The sequence below is a fragment of the Lytechinus variegatus genome, chromosome 8 (assembly GCF_018143015.1).
Source record: "Lytechinus variegatus isolate NC3 chromosome 8, Lvar_3.0, whole genome shotgun sequence".
In the NCBI taxonomy this organism is placed as follows: Eukaryota; Metazoa; Echinodermata; class Echinoidea; order Temnopleuroida; family Toxopneustidae; genus Lytechinus; species Lytechinus variegatus.
The window spans coordinates 8385341-8403987 of NC_054747.1; the positions used below are offsets into that span (position 1 = coordinate 8385341).

General features: G+C 37.7%; 1 protein-coding gene across 1 annotated transcript; it reads left to right on the plus strand.

The window, feature by feature from the left end:
- Nucleotides 1-3853: 3853 nt before the first annotated feature.
- LOC121420620 (netrin receptor unc-5-like) lies at nt 3854-8368 on the plus strand. The gene is made up of 4 exons (XM_041615283.1): nt 3854-3974; nt 4405-4752; nt 7531-7778; nt 8360-8368. Exons 1-4 carry the CDS (start codon nt 3959-3961, stop codon nt 8366-8368), a joined length of 621 nt encoding a protein of 206 aa, XP_041471217.1. The 5' UTR covers nt 3854-3958.
- The last annotated feature ends 10279 nt before the right edge of the window (nt 8369-18647 follow it).

Genomic DNA, 18647 nt, shown 5'->3' on the forward strand with positions numbered 1-18647 from the left:
CTTGGAATTGACTTGAATGAACAAATTTACGAATATGATCAGTATATTCCATGGGATACACCGTAAGCATATCTCCCCGTTTTCTGTGTATTCTATGATTGGTTTATTTTTTATCCCATTACATCATTACCTCTTCAATTACAATCGATCTATACACAACAAAAAAGTAAGTACCCCCCTAAACAAGCATCAATAATTTCCGAACCAACGCAAGTTTTTGTGATATTTTTACATGAGCGTGTAGGTAATTGTATAAGCTACCCTCTGAGTAAATGTTGTGGACGTATCTTACGTCACGCTTCAGTGAGCACCGTCAGAAGGCAAAAATGTCACTTTCAAAAGTCACAAGCAAAAATCATGACTTTGATCCTTTTTATTGGAACTAATTGCACATTCTTATAATGAAAAATAGTCAGGAGGCTTGTAAAAGGTACTTTCTAAAAGAGGATACAACTTTTTAAAGCTAAATTTCACGGTTGAATAAACTCAAGTCCAAATTTGCTATAATTGGATTTTTACACATTTCTATCAATAAAAATGCTAGAATATGATGACAGTTATTTTGGGGAGGACTATCTTCAACAATTGTCATGTGAAATGAAATTTCATTCCTCCCTGAACACGTGGAATTCCATTATTTTAACATTTTGTGCTTCAGGCAAGGAGGTCCTAATCGTCAAATTCGTAAAAATTGAAATATTGTATAATTCAAACAATAAAAAACAAAAGAAATAGTGAGTGAGTGACATCATCAACTCTCTCATTTGGATGTACCTTGCTCGTTCATGTAACTATTTTGTTGAAAATAAGGGAAACTTTGAAATTTCATAACTTTCTTATTTTACATCCGATTTTGATGAAATTTTTAGCATTGTGCTTGTCTGATTTTCTCTATTGATTCAAATTAACATTTGTCTGAGGTGGACTTGACCTTTAACTGATCGAATGATACCAAAGGGATGATACCTTCACCTTTTAGGCTTGGTGCTAAGAATTTAAAGTGCAGCAGGGTGATCATAACAATATATCACGCAAAGTTCATTGGTAGAACAGTTTTGTAAATTAGGGGGCTACCAATGTAAAACCTAATGTCCTTATTAAGTTAAAATTAATTTCCGAAGTCAGATAACTTGGTGTATGGGCTGCTTGTCTGTGAGCTTTGCCTATCAAGAGCGTTCTGATCAATATTGCCTTCTGTTTTAGATAGAAACATGGAGTGAGGATATTGTTCATTGTTTATTAATCCTGTAGGGCCTATATTTCATAAAGTTTGGGTAGGATATTATTTAAAGAGTAAGATTTTGTGTGAGTGATTTAAACTTTATATTATCTATTTCAACAGCCAAGCGAGTTGAATGACGCCCTTTCCGACACACGGAGACTACATGTTTTTGATCATTATGGATGGTATGAGTACAAGACTCGACATAGAAACATCGCTGGCTACCTCACGCTTACAAATAGTGGATTACTATCGGACTGGACTCAAGGTACAAAACAGAAGTTCATATAAAGTATCAAAATTATACCGCCCAACCATGTATGTTTTTTTATGAAAGTACTTTATTGTGCAAATTGATAATTGTACACGGAAAATGATTATGGATTTTGCGTTGTTCTCTAATGGCATTTATTATTTTTTGTACGGATCAGCACACAAGGTCATATAGTTATAAGTATACATGAGCTTCATTATGAAAATCCTCCCATGGGTTTCTATTTTCAGTCAAGCCCTGGAAATTGAATCCGGTGGAAAATGAAAATACCATTCCACTATTAAGTGGAACATTCGAAAGTGACTTTGTATTTTGATCATGCATATCGAAAATATAGTACAAACAGCATATTAAGAGATACTTTCAGGCTAAATGAAATTTTGATCGTTTGTTGAATTATGTAACCCTTTGCAGCTGACTTAGCACACAAGAACAAAAAATAAATAAACAACTTCCGAACTCTAATGAAACATTCTGCTACCGAAAGGAAGTGAAAGTTAGTTGTTGAGCAGAGCTTTTATATTACATTGAAACATGTTTCAGTCTATGTTATAGTACCCTGCTTACCCGTCTATGTGATGATATCAATACCAGAAACTAACGCATTAGCATATATCTTAATTCATCACTTAAATCATTTCGTCCTAGCTCAAATGAGATACTCCTGATAAATCCTATTTTATGAATTCCTTTTTCAGCCGAGGTCTCTGTTATTACACGTGGACAAGAATATCATTGGCCTATATCTTGGAATATCGATGACGATGGAGCTTGGATAGTATTTAAAGATCTATCACCACTACATCTAATAGAAATGATCTCTGCACTGGCTCCATTGTGTCAAAAAGTGGAACATATTGTCATTGGCTCTCGCGACGATCGGTTTTTTCTTCTGGGTAGATCACCTGTCATTCCAATGAGATCTGTCCTCTCCGTTTACCTTTACTCAATGATTGTACGACTCCATGTCTCATTACAGACCGTCAGTATGTGTTTTCCAAATGCAAAGAGTCTTGTGCAGGAATGTGAAATGGCAATATCATTTCGATTGAATTTCAGACACCACTTTGGCATCTCGCTGTCTTCATTGAGAAGATTGGAATTACGTATCGCACGTAACCTCGATACTCCTGACAACCTCTTTCTGTTGCTTTCTTCCTGTCAAAACATTGAATCCCTCACCGTCACAAGCGATATAACTCTCAAATACGAGAAGTCAAGCACAGCCATTAGAGAATGTAAATTACCTAATCTGACTGATATCCATCTTCAATCTTCTTGGTCTGGAGAGCACTATACATTTCAATTGTTAGCAGACTTACTACATGTAGGTCGTGTGATGAGTCCTAGTTTGAGATTTGTCAAAGTAGAAAGTGTACAACTAAGAGATGTAGTAATGACGAGTGTCGAATGGTCCCGAACATCATCAGATTGTGGGTTGCAGATTCAAGGTGTATCACTACTCCCAGAAGAGTTGGCTTTTGAATGGCCACTTAGATACGCATTGCGAAAGTCAGCGGCTGTACCAATGACTGAGTCGAATGTACCCATAACCGAGTTAATCGATATTACAACTAGTGAATTTAAAGAGGTTACTGTCCTTACACTTGTCGGTTGCAAGATTGATTTCGGTCAGTCTGATAGTAAGTCCCTGCAAAGCCCAAAGAAACTTGGTACACTGCGGGAAATCAGGTTCGTTGGTTCAGAAAACCCACTTTCTAAATCTGATAGAAACAAGCTTTCGGAGTTGTATCCTAATGTCAAAGTGACTACGACAGAAAAACAGGAGAATCAAGAATCATCAGAAGAATCTCAGGAGGGTGCAGGGATACCTTCCAAGTTGGACAAAGCCTCCTCTCAATCACTGAAGACATCTGCCATGGGTGGGTTGATATTGCTTGTTCTTCATCATGATTACCAGACAAATAGTGATTTATTAAAATTTACCTTTATGGAAATTATTTATATTTACAAGGCTTTATATGATGTACAAAAAAAAGTTAAATCTTACTATAGGTGATATGGGGTTAATAGGAACTTACTTCTGAAGACATGGACATTTTGGAAAAATTTACTCATGCATATTTAATGATATAGGTTAAACTATCTCCCGTGCATTTTCTGATATGTCCTGATTAAGTACCATGATTCCATTGTTTCGTTAATATCATCCCATGTGTGAATATATAATTAACTGTTGAATGACATGTATATATGTTGATTTATAATACAGTGTATATCACTTCTACTTAACGATTGGTGGAAATAAACGAATTTTATTATCAATATATGTAACTAGTTGTAAGGTGTTCATTTAAACTAACCGTTTTTAATATACAGATGAGCGTGCTGAGGAAAAGGTTGAATTTAATAAAGATACAGGCTCACAAAACCCTGAAGGTGGAGAAGAAGAAACCTCATGGCAAGAAAAAGAAGAGGAATTTGACGTCAACCAAGGAAGCATGTCCCATGAATCAGGTTCTGTAGGATTAGTAATCAGGAAATAATTTTCTTGTGGTACACAACGAGGATTCGTTTGGTATTGAAACATGTTTTCTAGTTTGCATGTCATTGAGGATTTCTGGACGTACACAATTGTGTAATGTTTACAGCACGAAAGATAAAGAGAAAAAATTGTAGATCACTGATTTTTTTCCTTTTAATATTAGCATGTTACTCCACTAAAGCGTTTTTTTTTTACTATTTGATTAAAAAAATACATTGCACAAATGTGGAAATACATGTTTAAAAATTGCAATAATTAGAAATAGAATTGTTGTTCAAGTACTATATTCCTCTTATCATTTCCAATTGATATTTCAGAATGTCCCCCAGTCATGGCAGTGTTAAGAGACGATGATTTATTGCAATAAAGAAGTGCGATATAATTATTTTTTAAAATTTCCAGTACCTGATGAAGGAGATGTCGAAACAACCAAGGAGGAGTGCTGCAAGAGAGTTGGAGCTGATGGTGGGAGATTGGAGCTAGAGTCCTTTGGGATTGAACTTGAGATACCTCCTGGTGCAATCGACAGCAAAGAGCCACAGGAAATCTCTCTTCGTGTTCTGACCGATACTCCTAATCTTGGTGACACCAAAGAAGAGATGTCAGTCTGCTTCGGCGTACAGTGCTTAGCTCCTGATGACTTAGTCCTGAGGTCACCGGTGACTTACACAATACCTCACTGCGCTGTTGCAACACGGTACTCTAGTTTACAGGCAGTCCTATACTCAGGAGAGGGGGAATACTCGCCACGTAAGAACTTGAACGTGCAAGGCATATTTTATTATTTTGTCTATCATGGAGGCTTATAGGTGTCATCCAGATGTTAACTTCGTTATGTCTGTAACCCTCAGAAAAAATGACGATGATAACGAGATCTCGTCTTATCTGCATACTGTAAAAGGGACGATGCGATGAAGTAATTTGAGATCCCGTCATGTCGACATCCTGTGTGAAAAAATGATAAAATGCTATGATCTTAGATCTGGTAATGTGTACTTCCTTGGAAAGAAATAATGAAATGGCAGGATTTCGGATCTCGTCATGTTTAGATCTTTTAGAAGAGATGATCAGACCCCTTGATAAAGGATCAAAGATCTTGTCATCGCATCATTTCTTCTCCACAGGATATGCATACGACGAGATTCGAGGTCGCGTCATTTGATCATTTCTGTCAATTGTGCATAGATATGACGAGTTTCAAGAGCAAAGTATCTGATCATCTCTTCAAAATAGAGGGTGTAGACATAAATTGATCTGAAATAATGTCATTGGGGCGGGGGATGAGTTTATATGATGTGAATATTTTGGTTGAAATTTGCAAGCTTCCGTATTAATCAAATGAAACAATTTCAATACTTTGTTTGAAAAGAACAAAAGAACAAAACATCAGTAACGATTAGTCTTCATATAATAACAAATAAAGAATAGTATTGGTAAAGAGATGATGAAAATCCATCAAACAATAAGTTAAACAGTTGTTACGTCACGTGTCGTATGCATGCAGACCCCTATTTCACTTATTGTAAACACCATAAATCGTTTAAAATGATCGAGTTTCATAACTCCATTTTTTCTTGATATAAGATGAATGCACATGTTGATCTTGTCGAAATGGTACGAAATAATGTGTATGATGATATATATATAAAAAAACACAGCCCAGATAAAAAAAAATAGAAACTTGCATTTTGGGGAGTGTATTCTCAACGACCATGACAACAAGTAAGTCCCTCTTTAAACGTACCTCCAATTTTAAGAATATTTTTACATGAGCGTGTAGGTAATTTTATGACCTACCTCTGAGTGAATGTTGCAGAGAAATTTTATGTCATGATACAGTTAGCAGCGACAGAAGGTAAAATGTCATTTTTTGAAAATCACAAGCCTAATATCATGACTTTGATATCGGAATGAATTCCACTTGCCCATCATGAAAAAAACTTAATGCTTTGATAGAAGGCATGTAAAAGGTACTTTCTAAAGACGATACAACTTTTTTGCTAAATTTCTTGGTTGAATAAGCAGAGACCAAAATTCGCTATTAACAGATTTCATTTACACATTTTTATCGACACAAAATGATGAAATAAAATGACATCTACTTTTGGCATGAGTACATTGAACAATATTTTTAATTTCACGGTTCAATGAACATTTTAATGAAAATAAAGTAGCGATTTTCAAGTATCATAAGCAAATATTGTTTCGTTTTAGGAACTGAAATTGTCTTATCAACTTTTTTGTTATGTTCATTACCAATTATTATGTTTCAATGATTCAAAGGCGTTCAATTAAACATTCACGCTTGAATGAACATGTGGAATGTAAATACCTCTTTTTTAACGTTATTGGGAAAAGGCAATTGTTTCCTATTAATATTTGCCACAAACCTTTTTGCATAATTCATTTGATTTTATTTTCATAAAAATCGCAATGTCTAATGATTCACTATCTACACATTATTCAAAAGTTATGCAAATGAGAAGAAGGTTCAGGGACACAGACCCATTCTTTGCCTTATCGAATGATTTTGTGTGTGTGTTTGTGTGTGTGCGCATCCTTCTTATGGACAGTGTCACTGTAAAGCCATGTGCAAAGTTTCATTAAAAAAATCTGTTGGCAGAAGTAACCAATATCGTCCATGAAACAAACCCTTACTTCACTTTTGTTAAAATTTTGATTTACTCTCATAATGACATTGTGTACATTGGGAGTGCATAAGTTTAAGAATAAGTGAACCTTTATTCAATATGGTGGAACTTTTTTTCTTTCAAAACTCTCTTTAGCTATGTCATTTAGCAGTAATGTTTATCAACCTATGGGCAAAAATTTTGTGCAAACATGAAATTGATTTGGTTAGTTATGGATTAGTGAGCACACATCAAGGAGGGGGGGGGGAGGGGGGCATTTCTTATGGCACAGACTCACTTTGAGGGATTATAAAGGAATAATGGGAACAAATTTAGTTTCAAATATGACCTAATTTAAAATTTGCTGTTTTTTATCATCCATCATTTTGTCCAACAACCAACAACCTTCGCCCAGATTTGTAGTTACACAACTTGAAAAAAAGACTCTTGTGGCTTTCAAAAATGGTCACTTTTAATTCAAAGTTTGATTAATCATGCATGACGCAACCCATCAATCTTATTTTTCCCCACGAGCTACCTAATGTGTGTAAAAGAAGCAGCCAAGAATGTAATATCTCCAAATTGTTTTGTTCAAAAGTTACAGCATTTTGATTTAGGGGGACTTTGTCTTTGTTTAGTATTTATCACACGACATTATCTGGAGGAGCTCCCTGTTTGTTCCGTCACAAAATAATAACTTCAACATTTAACATTGTTATTATGTTGGCCTTTGAAGGATCTTCATCAAACCCTCACCAACATTTTTGTTTTATTGTTATCAAAACGAATTCACTATCCCTTTAAACGATATCGAGTCATTGATTCTCTTTCGCAAATATCAGGCCCTTCCATCAAAGATTCCATAACCATTTTATTATTTTCCAATATGTAATTGCAGATGCAGTTATTAAGGAACGGAAAGTACTGTCAAGCTCTGAAATACCCAGCTGCAAGATCATGAAGGACGTACTCAAACTCAAGATGGATCATTTTTCGTGGGCGAAGATTAAGATCAGGATCAACAACATCTTCTTCCAGGGAAAGAGGATCTGTTTCGTGCCGTTTAAAGAGAAGAACTTGTCTCTGGCAAAGACACCTCTCATCTTACATGCCAACTTTTATGATGATGTGAAAGGGCAGAAAGAGGTAAGTTTCACAATTTTACAAATTTTAACGAAAATACTGTTTTGATGATCTACCTTGGCATGATGGGTCAGTGTTAGAGAGGCCACCTCATAAACGATCGGGAGTGGGATCGACCCCGGTCGAGTCAGACCAAAGACTTGCAAAATTGGGACCTTCTCTCTTCTTGTTATGCGCTCAACGTTACGATTAGATTGGATATTTAGGACAATTTATTGCATCTGAACCATAAAGACAATTTTGGTAACTCATAATTGAGTGCAATTACCAAGGAATTTATGTTTTCATGTGAGGAATAGACGTTTGTGTCGTCTGCAAATAATATCAACGATAAGCGAGAAGTTGTATTGAAGAAGTCATTGATTGTGGAACGCCGCATCAGATTGGTAACAAAGTTTGAGGAAACGTTATTATACACCACATATTGTTGTCTATCGGCTAAATAACTTTATAACCAAGAAAGAGCAAAACCGCGGATTCCATATTGATCAGACTTACTCGTATGTTCGTCATTATCAAGTTAAAGTCATCTCTAATAAATGTTAATATGCTGTACCTATTGCATTACATTTTTTTCATTTAAGCCTGGTTGAAAGCAAAAGTGCAGTATATCCCAACGACAACTTAAGACCAGTATTGTGGTCCTGAAGGGACATCGCAAAAAGATCCAATCGCGACTATTGACGACGAAATTCGTAGCGAATTGATCTAGACGAAATTCAGGACGTCGCGAATTTCTTCGCCAATTTCGTCGTGAATTTGTTTTGCTTGCTTGGGCGGTTCGAGTCGCCCACTCAACAAATGACTTAATTTTTGTGATATCTCTTCAAATTACTTATTTTAATAATAATGATATGAACATTTGTAATGCACCGATATCCATCATAAAAAGATGCTCATGGCGCAATAAGGAAAAGAAAAGAAAAGAAAAGGAAAATGAAAAGGAAAAAGAAAAAAAGGAAGGAAGAAAACCTACTAAAAAGAGGGTAGAATAACAATTACCTAAAAACTTGCGTGAATAACCAGGTTTGAAGAGAACTTTTGAAAGTGTTGAGACAAGAAATATTGCGGACTGTGGCGTACCGTGGGTCACGGCATTGGGGGGCACCAGCAAAAGTTTTGAATCACTAAGTGAGCGAGCAAAGTGCGCCCAGTTGGCAGGTATACTGACCTAATAAAGACGTACATTTTAAGGACAGTGCCATTAAACGGATAAGTCTCTCACTGATCAAATAATGCGAGCGCGAAGCGCGAGCTTAAATTTTTTGATATTCAGACCTAAAAGGGACATCATAATCAATCTTTTTTTAATCATGATACGTACCTGTCTCGCTAAATAATGCGAGTGCGAAGCGCGAGCTAATTTTTTTGTAAATATTGACCCCCAAACAGGAAGATTTTAAGGTCTATATAATAGGAATCCACTAATGGTATAAACATCTCACCATAGTTATGTAATGCGAGTGCCAATAAACGCTTGCTAATTTTGTTAGAATAACATCTAAACATGCACATGAAGCACTTGTAATCATAACTTACATACTCATATCACTAATCAAATCTTGCGAGCGCGAATCGCGAGCTGAAAATTTAGGAAATTCAGACCTGAAGAGGGGCATTTTGAGGCTTGTTTGTAGAAATTCACGAAGACCATACGTAATTCACTAACCAAGTGATGCGAACGCGAAGCGCGAGCTAAAAAGTTTTGATATTCAGGTTACAAAGAGGGACATTTTAAGGACTGTTTCTAGAAATTCATGGAGAGCAGACATATTTCACCAATCCACTACTGCGAACGTAAGCACGGACAGGAAATGTTGTATATTAAGACCTCAAAATGTGGCAATCTCTTTAAGTAATCATGAAAGAGAAGCATACTATTGTACATAAAGCAATAATAACTCGATGTGCGAGGAAATATATCTATGCAGTTTGGTGTATATTGACTTGTAACCGAAAGGTTTTAGTATAACAGGATTATATATCTCGGTAAACAGACAATGCGAGCACAATGAACAATGAAGACAGGCCCTGAGCAAATTGTGTTTCATAAAGTTTTAAAAAAGGGGTTTCTTCTGTAATATAACTTTACATAATTATGATATAACATAACATTAAAATGAACAATAGTGTCTTCTTTCCACCTACGTTTCTATTCCTTTCTCCCTCTTACAATGTAGTTACGCCACTGATTGCGGATTTCTATTGGCAGTTTATTCCATAGGAAAGGCCCAGCATGTTGAAATGATCGATCCCCCATGAATTATGAGATTGTGGTACAGCGAGTAAGAATGAACTAGAAGACCTAAGGTTGCGATAGGGATTGTATGGAGTAATCAAGGAAGAGTTGTATTGAGGTACAGTTCTGTGAATAGAGTGGAAACAAGTAGGAGGATTTTAAATTTAATGCGCTGTACAACAGGTAACCAGTGAAGAGATTTGAGAATGGGGGTTATGTGATTCCTCTTGGGGGACATGGTGACGATACGGGCAGCATAATGTTGGAGTTTCCTAAGGCGATCTAACTGAGATTGTGAAACATTATATACTAAAGCATTGCAAAAATCAAGACGGGATTTAATAAGTGCATGTATAATACTTATCTGAAACTCTGATTACAGAACATCCTATTTTTATGGAGCAAACATTAGACTTAGATAACTGAGCCTTAGAACCAAGCAACATGAATTCAAACTTAGCATTATTTACTTTAAGAGAATGTGAGCACATCCAATCTAGTACATCATTAATACATTCTTCAAGCTTTTTGATAGCTAGTTCAGTGTTATCTTGACCAGCGGCGAAAGAAGTATACAGCTGAACATCGTCGGCGTAACAGTGGTACTTAATAAAAGAGTGCTTATCTAAAATATGCTTAAGACCACTGAGGTATACAGAAAAAAGGAGGGGACCTTCCACTGATCCTTGGGGAACTCCGCTTGTCAGGGGAACTTGATCTGACCTTTCACTGTTGACACAAACCACCAAGAGAGTCTCCACGCTGTGATTAGGATGGTATGCAGACTGCCTACCATCAATAAGATTATATTCAATGAGATAGTCTGACAGTCTAGATAAAGCGAGACGTTCCAATACTTTAGATAGGTATGGCAAATTTGAGATTGGCCGATAGCTAAGGAGTGACTCACAGTCCAAAGATGGTTTCTTAAGTAGAGGGTGGATGTGGGCCAGCTTCAGTGCTTTTGGAACCTGACCACAAGAGAGACTCATGTTAACTATTGCTGCAATCACTGGTGCGACTGTTGAAGCACATTCTTTAAGCAACTTTGTCGGAGCAGGGTTGAGTCCACTTGACTTCACAGGAGTCGTACAAATAAGGGATTTGATTTCATCTGCTGTGGTTGGTTCGACGACTTCCAAAATTCCATCCGTCAGGCAAGGTCCTGGAGAAACATCTGGAGAAAGGCTACGTTGGGTTGAATTACCCTTGTCAACAAAGAAATTATTGAGGATATCTGCCAGCGACTTATCACAGGCAAGTGAAAGAAGAGGGGATGACTGCTTCCGGTTAAGAAGTTGTTTAGCAACCTGGAACAGACGTCTAGAATCAACGCCACAGTCTTCAATGACTTTTCTGTAGTAAGATTGCTTAGATTGACGAATAAGATAATTAACGTGCCTTTTTTGCTCTTGATACAACTGATCAATCTCTAATCGCGAGGACTGCCATTTCTTTTCAAGAAGCCTCCGTCTTTGTTTCTCAACGGTACACAAACAAACGGTACACTCTTGGGTATACCAAGGAGCCTGAGGGCGAATTTTGACCAGGCTTGTGTTGTACTGAGCAACTGCAGCGTGAACATCCAGAGAGGAGCCACCAGCAATGTTGCTCTGCTTCAGTTCATCAGCGAACGATACTCTGGCAATAGCTTTGATGTTACGTACAGCCGACTGTCTCACCTCAGGACGTGGCTTGGCCTCATTAAGAAAGCATGCTACTGTCGAATGGTCCGAAATGCCAGGGAAAACACGAAGACCAGAGAAAAATTTCACTATCAGATGATCGTATGATGAAAGCATCAAGAATATGACCACGTTCGTGCGGAGGTGATATTACGGGGCTTTAGTTTTCTGTGACGTGCCATGTGGACGTACGAGATTAAGGAATTTTGGGAGCACTGCGCATGCGCGAAGTAATCTGTGACGAGCCTTCTCGTTCACTGACCAAATCTGTGACTCGTATTTGAGGGTTTTGACGTTCGGTGTCATAGTGCTCGAACGAGGTACGAGCGCTAGTTCGTACATGATGACGTCATCCCAGCTTGGCAAAAATGAATGAAGCCGCATCAACACTCGAGTTTCGTTGATTCCGCAGGGCTGGTAAACTGCAAATTACTGCTTGTTACCAGCTTTTCCATTACCTTTAGTGTGTCCTGTTTTCAGACACTACATATCCGATAGGTAATTGATGTTTTATTTCCAAACAACCGTGTTGTTTTCGGCTTTTTGCGCAAGAGTGCAAATGTTGCACCCACAGTCGCCCCACTGGTTCGTAACGTGATGCTACGCCTGATTCTCCGGCCAAGCATCGGCCCACGGCCCGCTCGCTATCACGCTGGTATATGCTGTGGCGTGGAACGGGTACGTCGACTTAAATCGAAACTGTTTTCATCAATGTACGAACGTGATACTGAACGAGCGGTGTCACCACTTCCGGTGAACTAGGATTACGTTGCAGTTGCAGACAATCTAAAGCCCCTTAATACCATCTGACCAAGGCCATAACTGGAAAGCAGTTCATTGAACTTCTTCGTGTTGGGCAAAGTCAAGTTATCCAAATGAATGTTAAAGTCACCTGTAATAACAAGGGGAGCGGGTCGAAAAAAAGGTCTCCTCCAAGATAACAGTAAACTCTTCGATGAAAGTAGAGAATGCAACACGGGTCCCAGGAGGGCGATATACCATAACAACATCAATGCTGATATTGTTAGTGGATGATAAGGTAACAGACATCATCTCGACGCTATTCATCTGTAATGAAGGCCTTATAGCTGCCGTCATTCCATCACGGTATAGGATCGCAAGACCACCTCCTCTTCTGTTTGCTCTACACCTATGCCTAAAGGTGTAACCTTGAGGAAGGGAGATTGGCTATAACTGCGTCATCAGTTGATTTCAACCATGTCTCGCAGATGAACACTACATCAAAATTATGCTCGAGGACGTAATCTTGGAATTCATCAGATTTATTCGGCTTTTTCTTGTACGTGTTTGCTGAAGGGGGTGAGGACTGAAACTTCCTACCAACTCCGCCGTCTCTGTACTTTTAGATTAAACGGTAGAGACAAAAATGCATTCTAACTATTTTGATTGTTGTTTTAATGATTTATTCATTATTTAAATTTGTCGAATGAAGATGCCGCTCACTAGAGTTCATATGGTGCCAAGCATACGGGAATGGTATAGCGTGAGTGGTAATTTATTCCAGAACCAATTAGAGCTTGGAGTGGACGAGAATATTATTACGTTTCTGTAGTATGTTCATGATATTATTTATTGATTATTATACAGTGTAGAAATAGAGAAACATATACTCCTTTTATTAATTCAGTGTTTTCTGACACTCTCGATCTTGAAAAAAGACATCCCTTTTGCGCATGGTATCCAGTCGTCAATTAAAGTCCCCCACTCCTACCCCCCCAAACAATTAACATATAACAAAACAAAATAAGCGAAAATACCTTAGCACTTATGAGCAATTATATACAACATCACATGATTGCCAGATGCGAGAATATAATGGGGGGAAAATTGAGTCACTTCATCCCCCTCTCTCTCTCTCTCTTAAGGAGGCCCGAAATAACATGCGTCTTTTTGTGGAAGAAATGCGTCCGGGATTGGGGATTAGCTTTGAATGCATTTTACTTTGACACCATGCCGACGGCGCACTGAACGGGGTAATTACCTATTAGTGGGCGTCCAAGCTTGCTGCGTCCGGCATAGGGGATTATCTTGAAAATGCGCCATGATCTGACCCCATGCCGCCTGCATGCTGAATGGGGTTGTAGAGAGGCCCATGCTGGCTGCATCCGGCATGGGGGATTAAAATTGAATATCGCATGGCTTTGACCCCATGCTGCCTGCGTGCTGAACGGGGCAATTAATTAGTAACAACCGTTCATGCTGGCTGCATCCGGCATGGGGGATTAATTCTGATTACCCCATGCCTCTAGCGTTCACCCATGCCCCCTGCAGGCTTCACGCTATAATATTTTTGCTCTATTCCCTTTACAATCTTCCAAATAAAGATCCCAAAATTAATTCTTCTTAATGTTAAATAACATAGAAGTTTAGCGTAGTCTTATCTCCAGACCCAAATATTTCAAATAGCAAATAAAAAATAATAAATCATAATAAAAAAGACCCCACGATCTTATCAATGTTGAACAAAATGTAAATATAGCGTGGTCTTTTCTCCAGACCCAGTTATAAAAGTCATTAAAAACACACCAGCAACAAAACAATGACCCTGTAATCTTATGAAAAAATGAATAGCATGGAAATATGGTGTAGTCTTTGCTCCAAACCCAGTTATTTCAAAACAGGAAATTATAAGAAAAAAAAAAAACAATATCAGCAATGACCCAATATCACTGATGTAGATACCGTTGTTGTTGTTATCTTGGATTTTAAGGCGCGTATCATATGAATAATTACGCCTATGATTAGTTTGTCGTCTTTGTGGTTTAAGTTATCGCATGGTTTTTATAGTTTGGAAGATGCTGGGGTCTAAGTTTGAAGATTAATGTTTCGCTTATTTTGTATTTTTAAGAGAGCTGGGTGTGGGGTAGAGACAACACTCTAAACCCAAGATTTCTAACTGGGTTTAATTTTGAAGATTATTCTTAGCCTTGATTTGTTTTTCAATATTTGTTTATCTTTAAAATAACCGGATCTAGACGAAAGACTAAGCATAATACTCGTGTTATTCCACAGGAATAGGAATATGACAAAGTCTTATGTTTTTAAGATTGTTTAAATTATTTTTTAAATGGCTGGGTCTGGAATGAAGACAACGCTCTAAACACGTGCTTTTCCACATGGTCTTAATTTGGAGGATTGTTTGTTCTTATACCCCTTTCATAAACCCAATTATGCGGCTAATAGCAGGATAATTTGGTCGTAATATCGGAGGAGGACCAGAGTTATCCGTATTATTTTGACGCTGCAATTATCCGCATAATAGCAGCATCGGGAACATATTTTGACTTTATGAACGCATTTCGAAATTAATGTGGATAATTGCCATAGTGCGGTCACAATGCACCCTTTTTCAACGCAACCGCATCGGACGGGGTGTGTGCGTTTGCCATGACGATTATCCGCCTTTTTTCAGGACGGGCGCTCGTAAAAATAGTGCGGATTGTTTTCGGAGTTTGTGAACACATTTTTTATTGAATTATCCGCATTACTCTTAGGCGGCTAATTGGAGGATGGGTTTATGAAACTGGTATTAGATTCGTTGTTGGGGGTTGGGCTTTATCGCTTTTTTATTCTTGAAATAACTGTGTCTGGAGGAAAGTCTTTAATCGATCTTCGTGTTATTCCACAATTAGACTAATATGATAGGAATTTTTATTAATGATCAGGCCTGGAATAAAGACAACGCTCTTAATCTCTTTTTAAAACAGGTTCTTAGGTTGAAGGATTGCTTGGTCTTAGATTTGTATTTTTTATTATTAGTATTTGCGATATTAAAAAAAATAATGGGTCTGGCTGAAAGACAACGCTATATGTCCATGTTATCCAGCATTAATAGGATTATGGGGTCTTTATAATGTTTTTGTTGTTGTATTGTTATTTATAATTTTGGAATAACAGGGTTTGGAAAAAAGACTAAGCTAGATTTTCATTTTTATTCCACTGGAATATCATTATGGTATCTTAGTTTGGACTTTTATTTTAATATTTTAGATAACCGGGTCTGGAAAAAAGACCTTGGACTTATATTACAATTTTTAAAACAACTAGTTCTGGAAAAAAGGCTTTAGAATTATATTATAATTTTTTAAACAAACGGGTCTGGAAAAAAAGACTGCAGTTTTGTGCTATATGATCGCATTACTATAGGGTTTTAGTTTTCAGTTTTAAGTAACAGGGTCTGGAGAAAAGAGTACGTTTGGTTCTAAATTTACTCTTAGTGCAAATATTTACAATACGCGCCGTATAAGTTAAAACAAAAACAAGACATTAATTCCACAAGTTTTAGTTAACTGGGTCTGGAGAAAATACTAAGCTCGATTCTCATTTTTATTCCACTGGAATATCATTATCGTATATTAGTTTGGACTATTAGTTTTGAACCGGGTCTGGAAAAAGACTTTGGACTTATATTATAATTTTTGAAAGAACCGGGTCTGGAAAAAGACTTTGGACTTATATTATAATTTTTGAAATAACTGGGTCTGGAAAAAAGACTTTGAACTTATGTTATTTTTTTCAACAACCGGGTCTGGAGAAAAGACTTTGGGCTTAAATTACGATTTTTTAAATCAACTGGGTCTGGAAAAAGACTTTTATGATATATCATGGACCTAGGTCCATGGCTATATGAAGGCATTACTATAGGATTTTAGTTTAGAACGGATTCGCCAAATATCCCTTCAAATTTATTACATTTGTGGGTAAAGTGTTATTACATTTGTGGGCGTTATTAGATTTGTGGGTGCAACATGCCCATCCCCCGGGTTCCATTGGTGATATTCTGGCTGAAAAGCACCGAACTATTCATCATTCTGTTGTTCGCTACTTACGATCTTTAGAGGGATGAAAAAATTGAACAAAATTGTGCATGTACACCAAATCTTACTCTGTATATGAAGAAATTGAGGAATACAAGAAAGTCCATCTTCTCCGGCAAAAGTGGTAATTTGAAGAGATATGATCACAAAATAAAGTCAGTTGTTGAGCAGGGGAATCGAACCGCCCAAAGAAGCAAAACAATTTTACGACGAAATTGGCGACGAAATTCGTGTTGTCGTGAATAATCTAATAAAAAAATATATTTTCAAAAGAAAAATTATTGTAAAAATAACGGTTGTGAATTATGGATACGTATCAAAGAATCATTACCATAAAAACATGAAACCTCCTTGAATAAGATTGTTTTCGATGGAAATGAATATGATGATCCACTGAATATTGCTAACCATTTAAATGATTATTTCGTGTCAGTTACCAAAGACTTGATTGGAGATTTTAGTGATGTCACTGATATTAATTCTTAACCACATTAAACTGATCATCCAAACTCATCCCAAATAAAGTTTCTTTTTAACTTACCGATGATGAATTCTGATCAAGACACAAAGGGTAGTAACACTTAAATACAAATTCGTCTTGTGGTCTCGATGGAATAATGAAAATGAAAAATGAAAAGCCATAATTTATTGTTCAAAATAGACATGAAATGAAATAATCCGAAAATTTGCTTTACCCAATTGATCGTGGGCCCGGCAGCCGCTGTGTAGCGCCAGATCGACGAGGCTCTATCCCTTTATTGTTGAACGCCAAACAGGGTAGCAGGAACTTCTATCTTTTAACGTCTTTTGGTCTGACGCGGCCGGGGTTTGAACCCCCGACCTCCCGGTTGTGAGACGGACGCTCTACCAACAGTGGCGGATCCAGAGGGGGGCGCCCCGGGCGCGCCCCCCTATTTTTGCCGGATTTTTTTTTTTTTGATGGTTATATTTACTGGATTGGTACAATGTAGTCAATTTCAAGGGCTAGATCTAGTCAAAACTATATTAACTTACGCTCATGGCCTTTGTGTTCGCACAAATGCACCTCTGTCGTACTGTATTGCAATATGTAAATTCCGGAATTCCAGGGCGTGCAAGTCGATTGGTTGGAAAGTTGCACCACTTGTAATCGGGAGTTGCAGTGCGGTGACCAGTGTGAAGATGTTGGATTGGATATAATTTTTTCCCCCAAATTTTGTGTTTTTTGTAACATGCGTTTGTCCGTCTTTATGGCAAATACATGTAAATTGTAAGTAACAGATCGCGAGAGAAAGTGTCAACGATGCGAATGATAATGTCTATCCCCGAGATTATTCTTCACTCAAACATGAAGCCCTATATCGGGCGCCACGTGCGCAGTATTATCATTCTGCCTTGGTCATGTACGTTTTCACTGAAATGTATAGGTCAGACATATTTGTATTTAATGTAAACTAACTTTTACACTTTCTGGTAGATTCAGAGGCATATTATCCAGGGCGCCCCAACTAAGTTTCGCCGAAGCAATCATTCCAACGAATTATCAAGGAGCGAAATTGTATATTCTCAATCACCAGTCGACCCCACTCCGCGTTTGCTGTGTATAGGCAGCTATATGTCAGCGTAAGGAGCGAAGATTTTATGTGACGGGGGGGGGGGGGGGGAGAATAAAGATACTTACGTGCTAGGGAAAAACGTCCCGAGGACACATTGTGTATTGTTAAAAAGTAGAAATTGTGACATTAACCCCCCCCCCCTTACCCAATTTGTAATGTTTGATAATCTATAGGTTTGCTGATTACAATATATCTTAAAAAAAAGTGCCAGCAAAATCGAAAAAAAAAATAGTTTTAAAAATCTAGGGGGGAACGACTTCCCCCGAAATATTTGAGGGAGAACACGTCCCCCGTCCCCCCCCCCGATCGCTGCCGATGATATGCGCGTAAACCCAAATCCATCTGACCAAGGAGGTTGGTGGAAGACAGATTTCCCCCTCCTTGATGTGTTCCTCCGCGCACCCGTCCGACTGACGTGACTTGAGACAAGCTATACGCGTGCACGTGCTCATACTTTTTTGTACAACTCAATTCTGACGTCGGTATACTGGAAAGGATGCCTCTGTGTCTTTTAT

Excerpts from the sequence above, each read along its gene's own strand:
- LOC121420620 (XM_041615283.1), top strand. Across the intron at positions 4,753-7,530 it reads AGAGGGGGAATACTCGCCAC|ATGCAGTTATTAAGGAACGG; the intron begins GTAAGAACTTGA and ends ATGTAATTGCAG.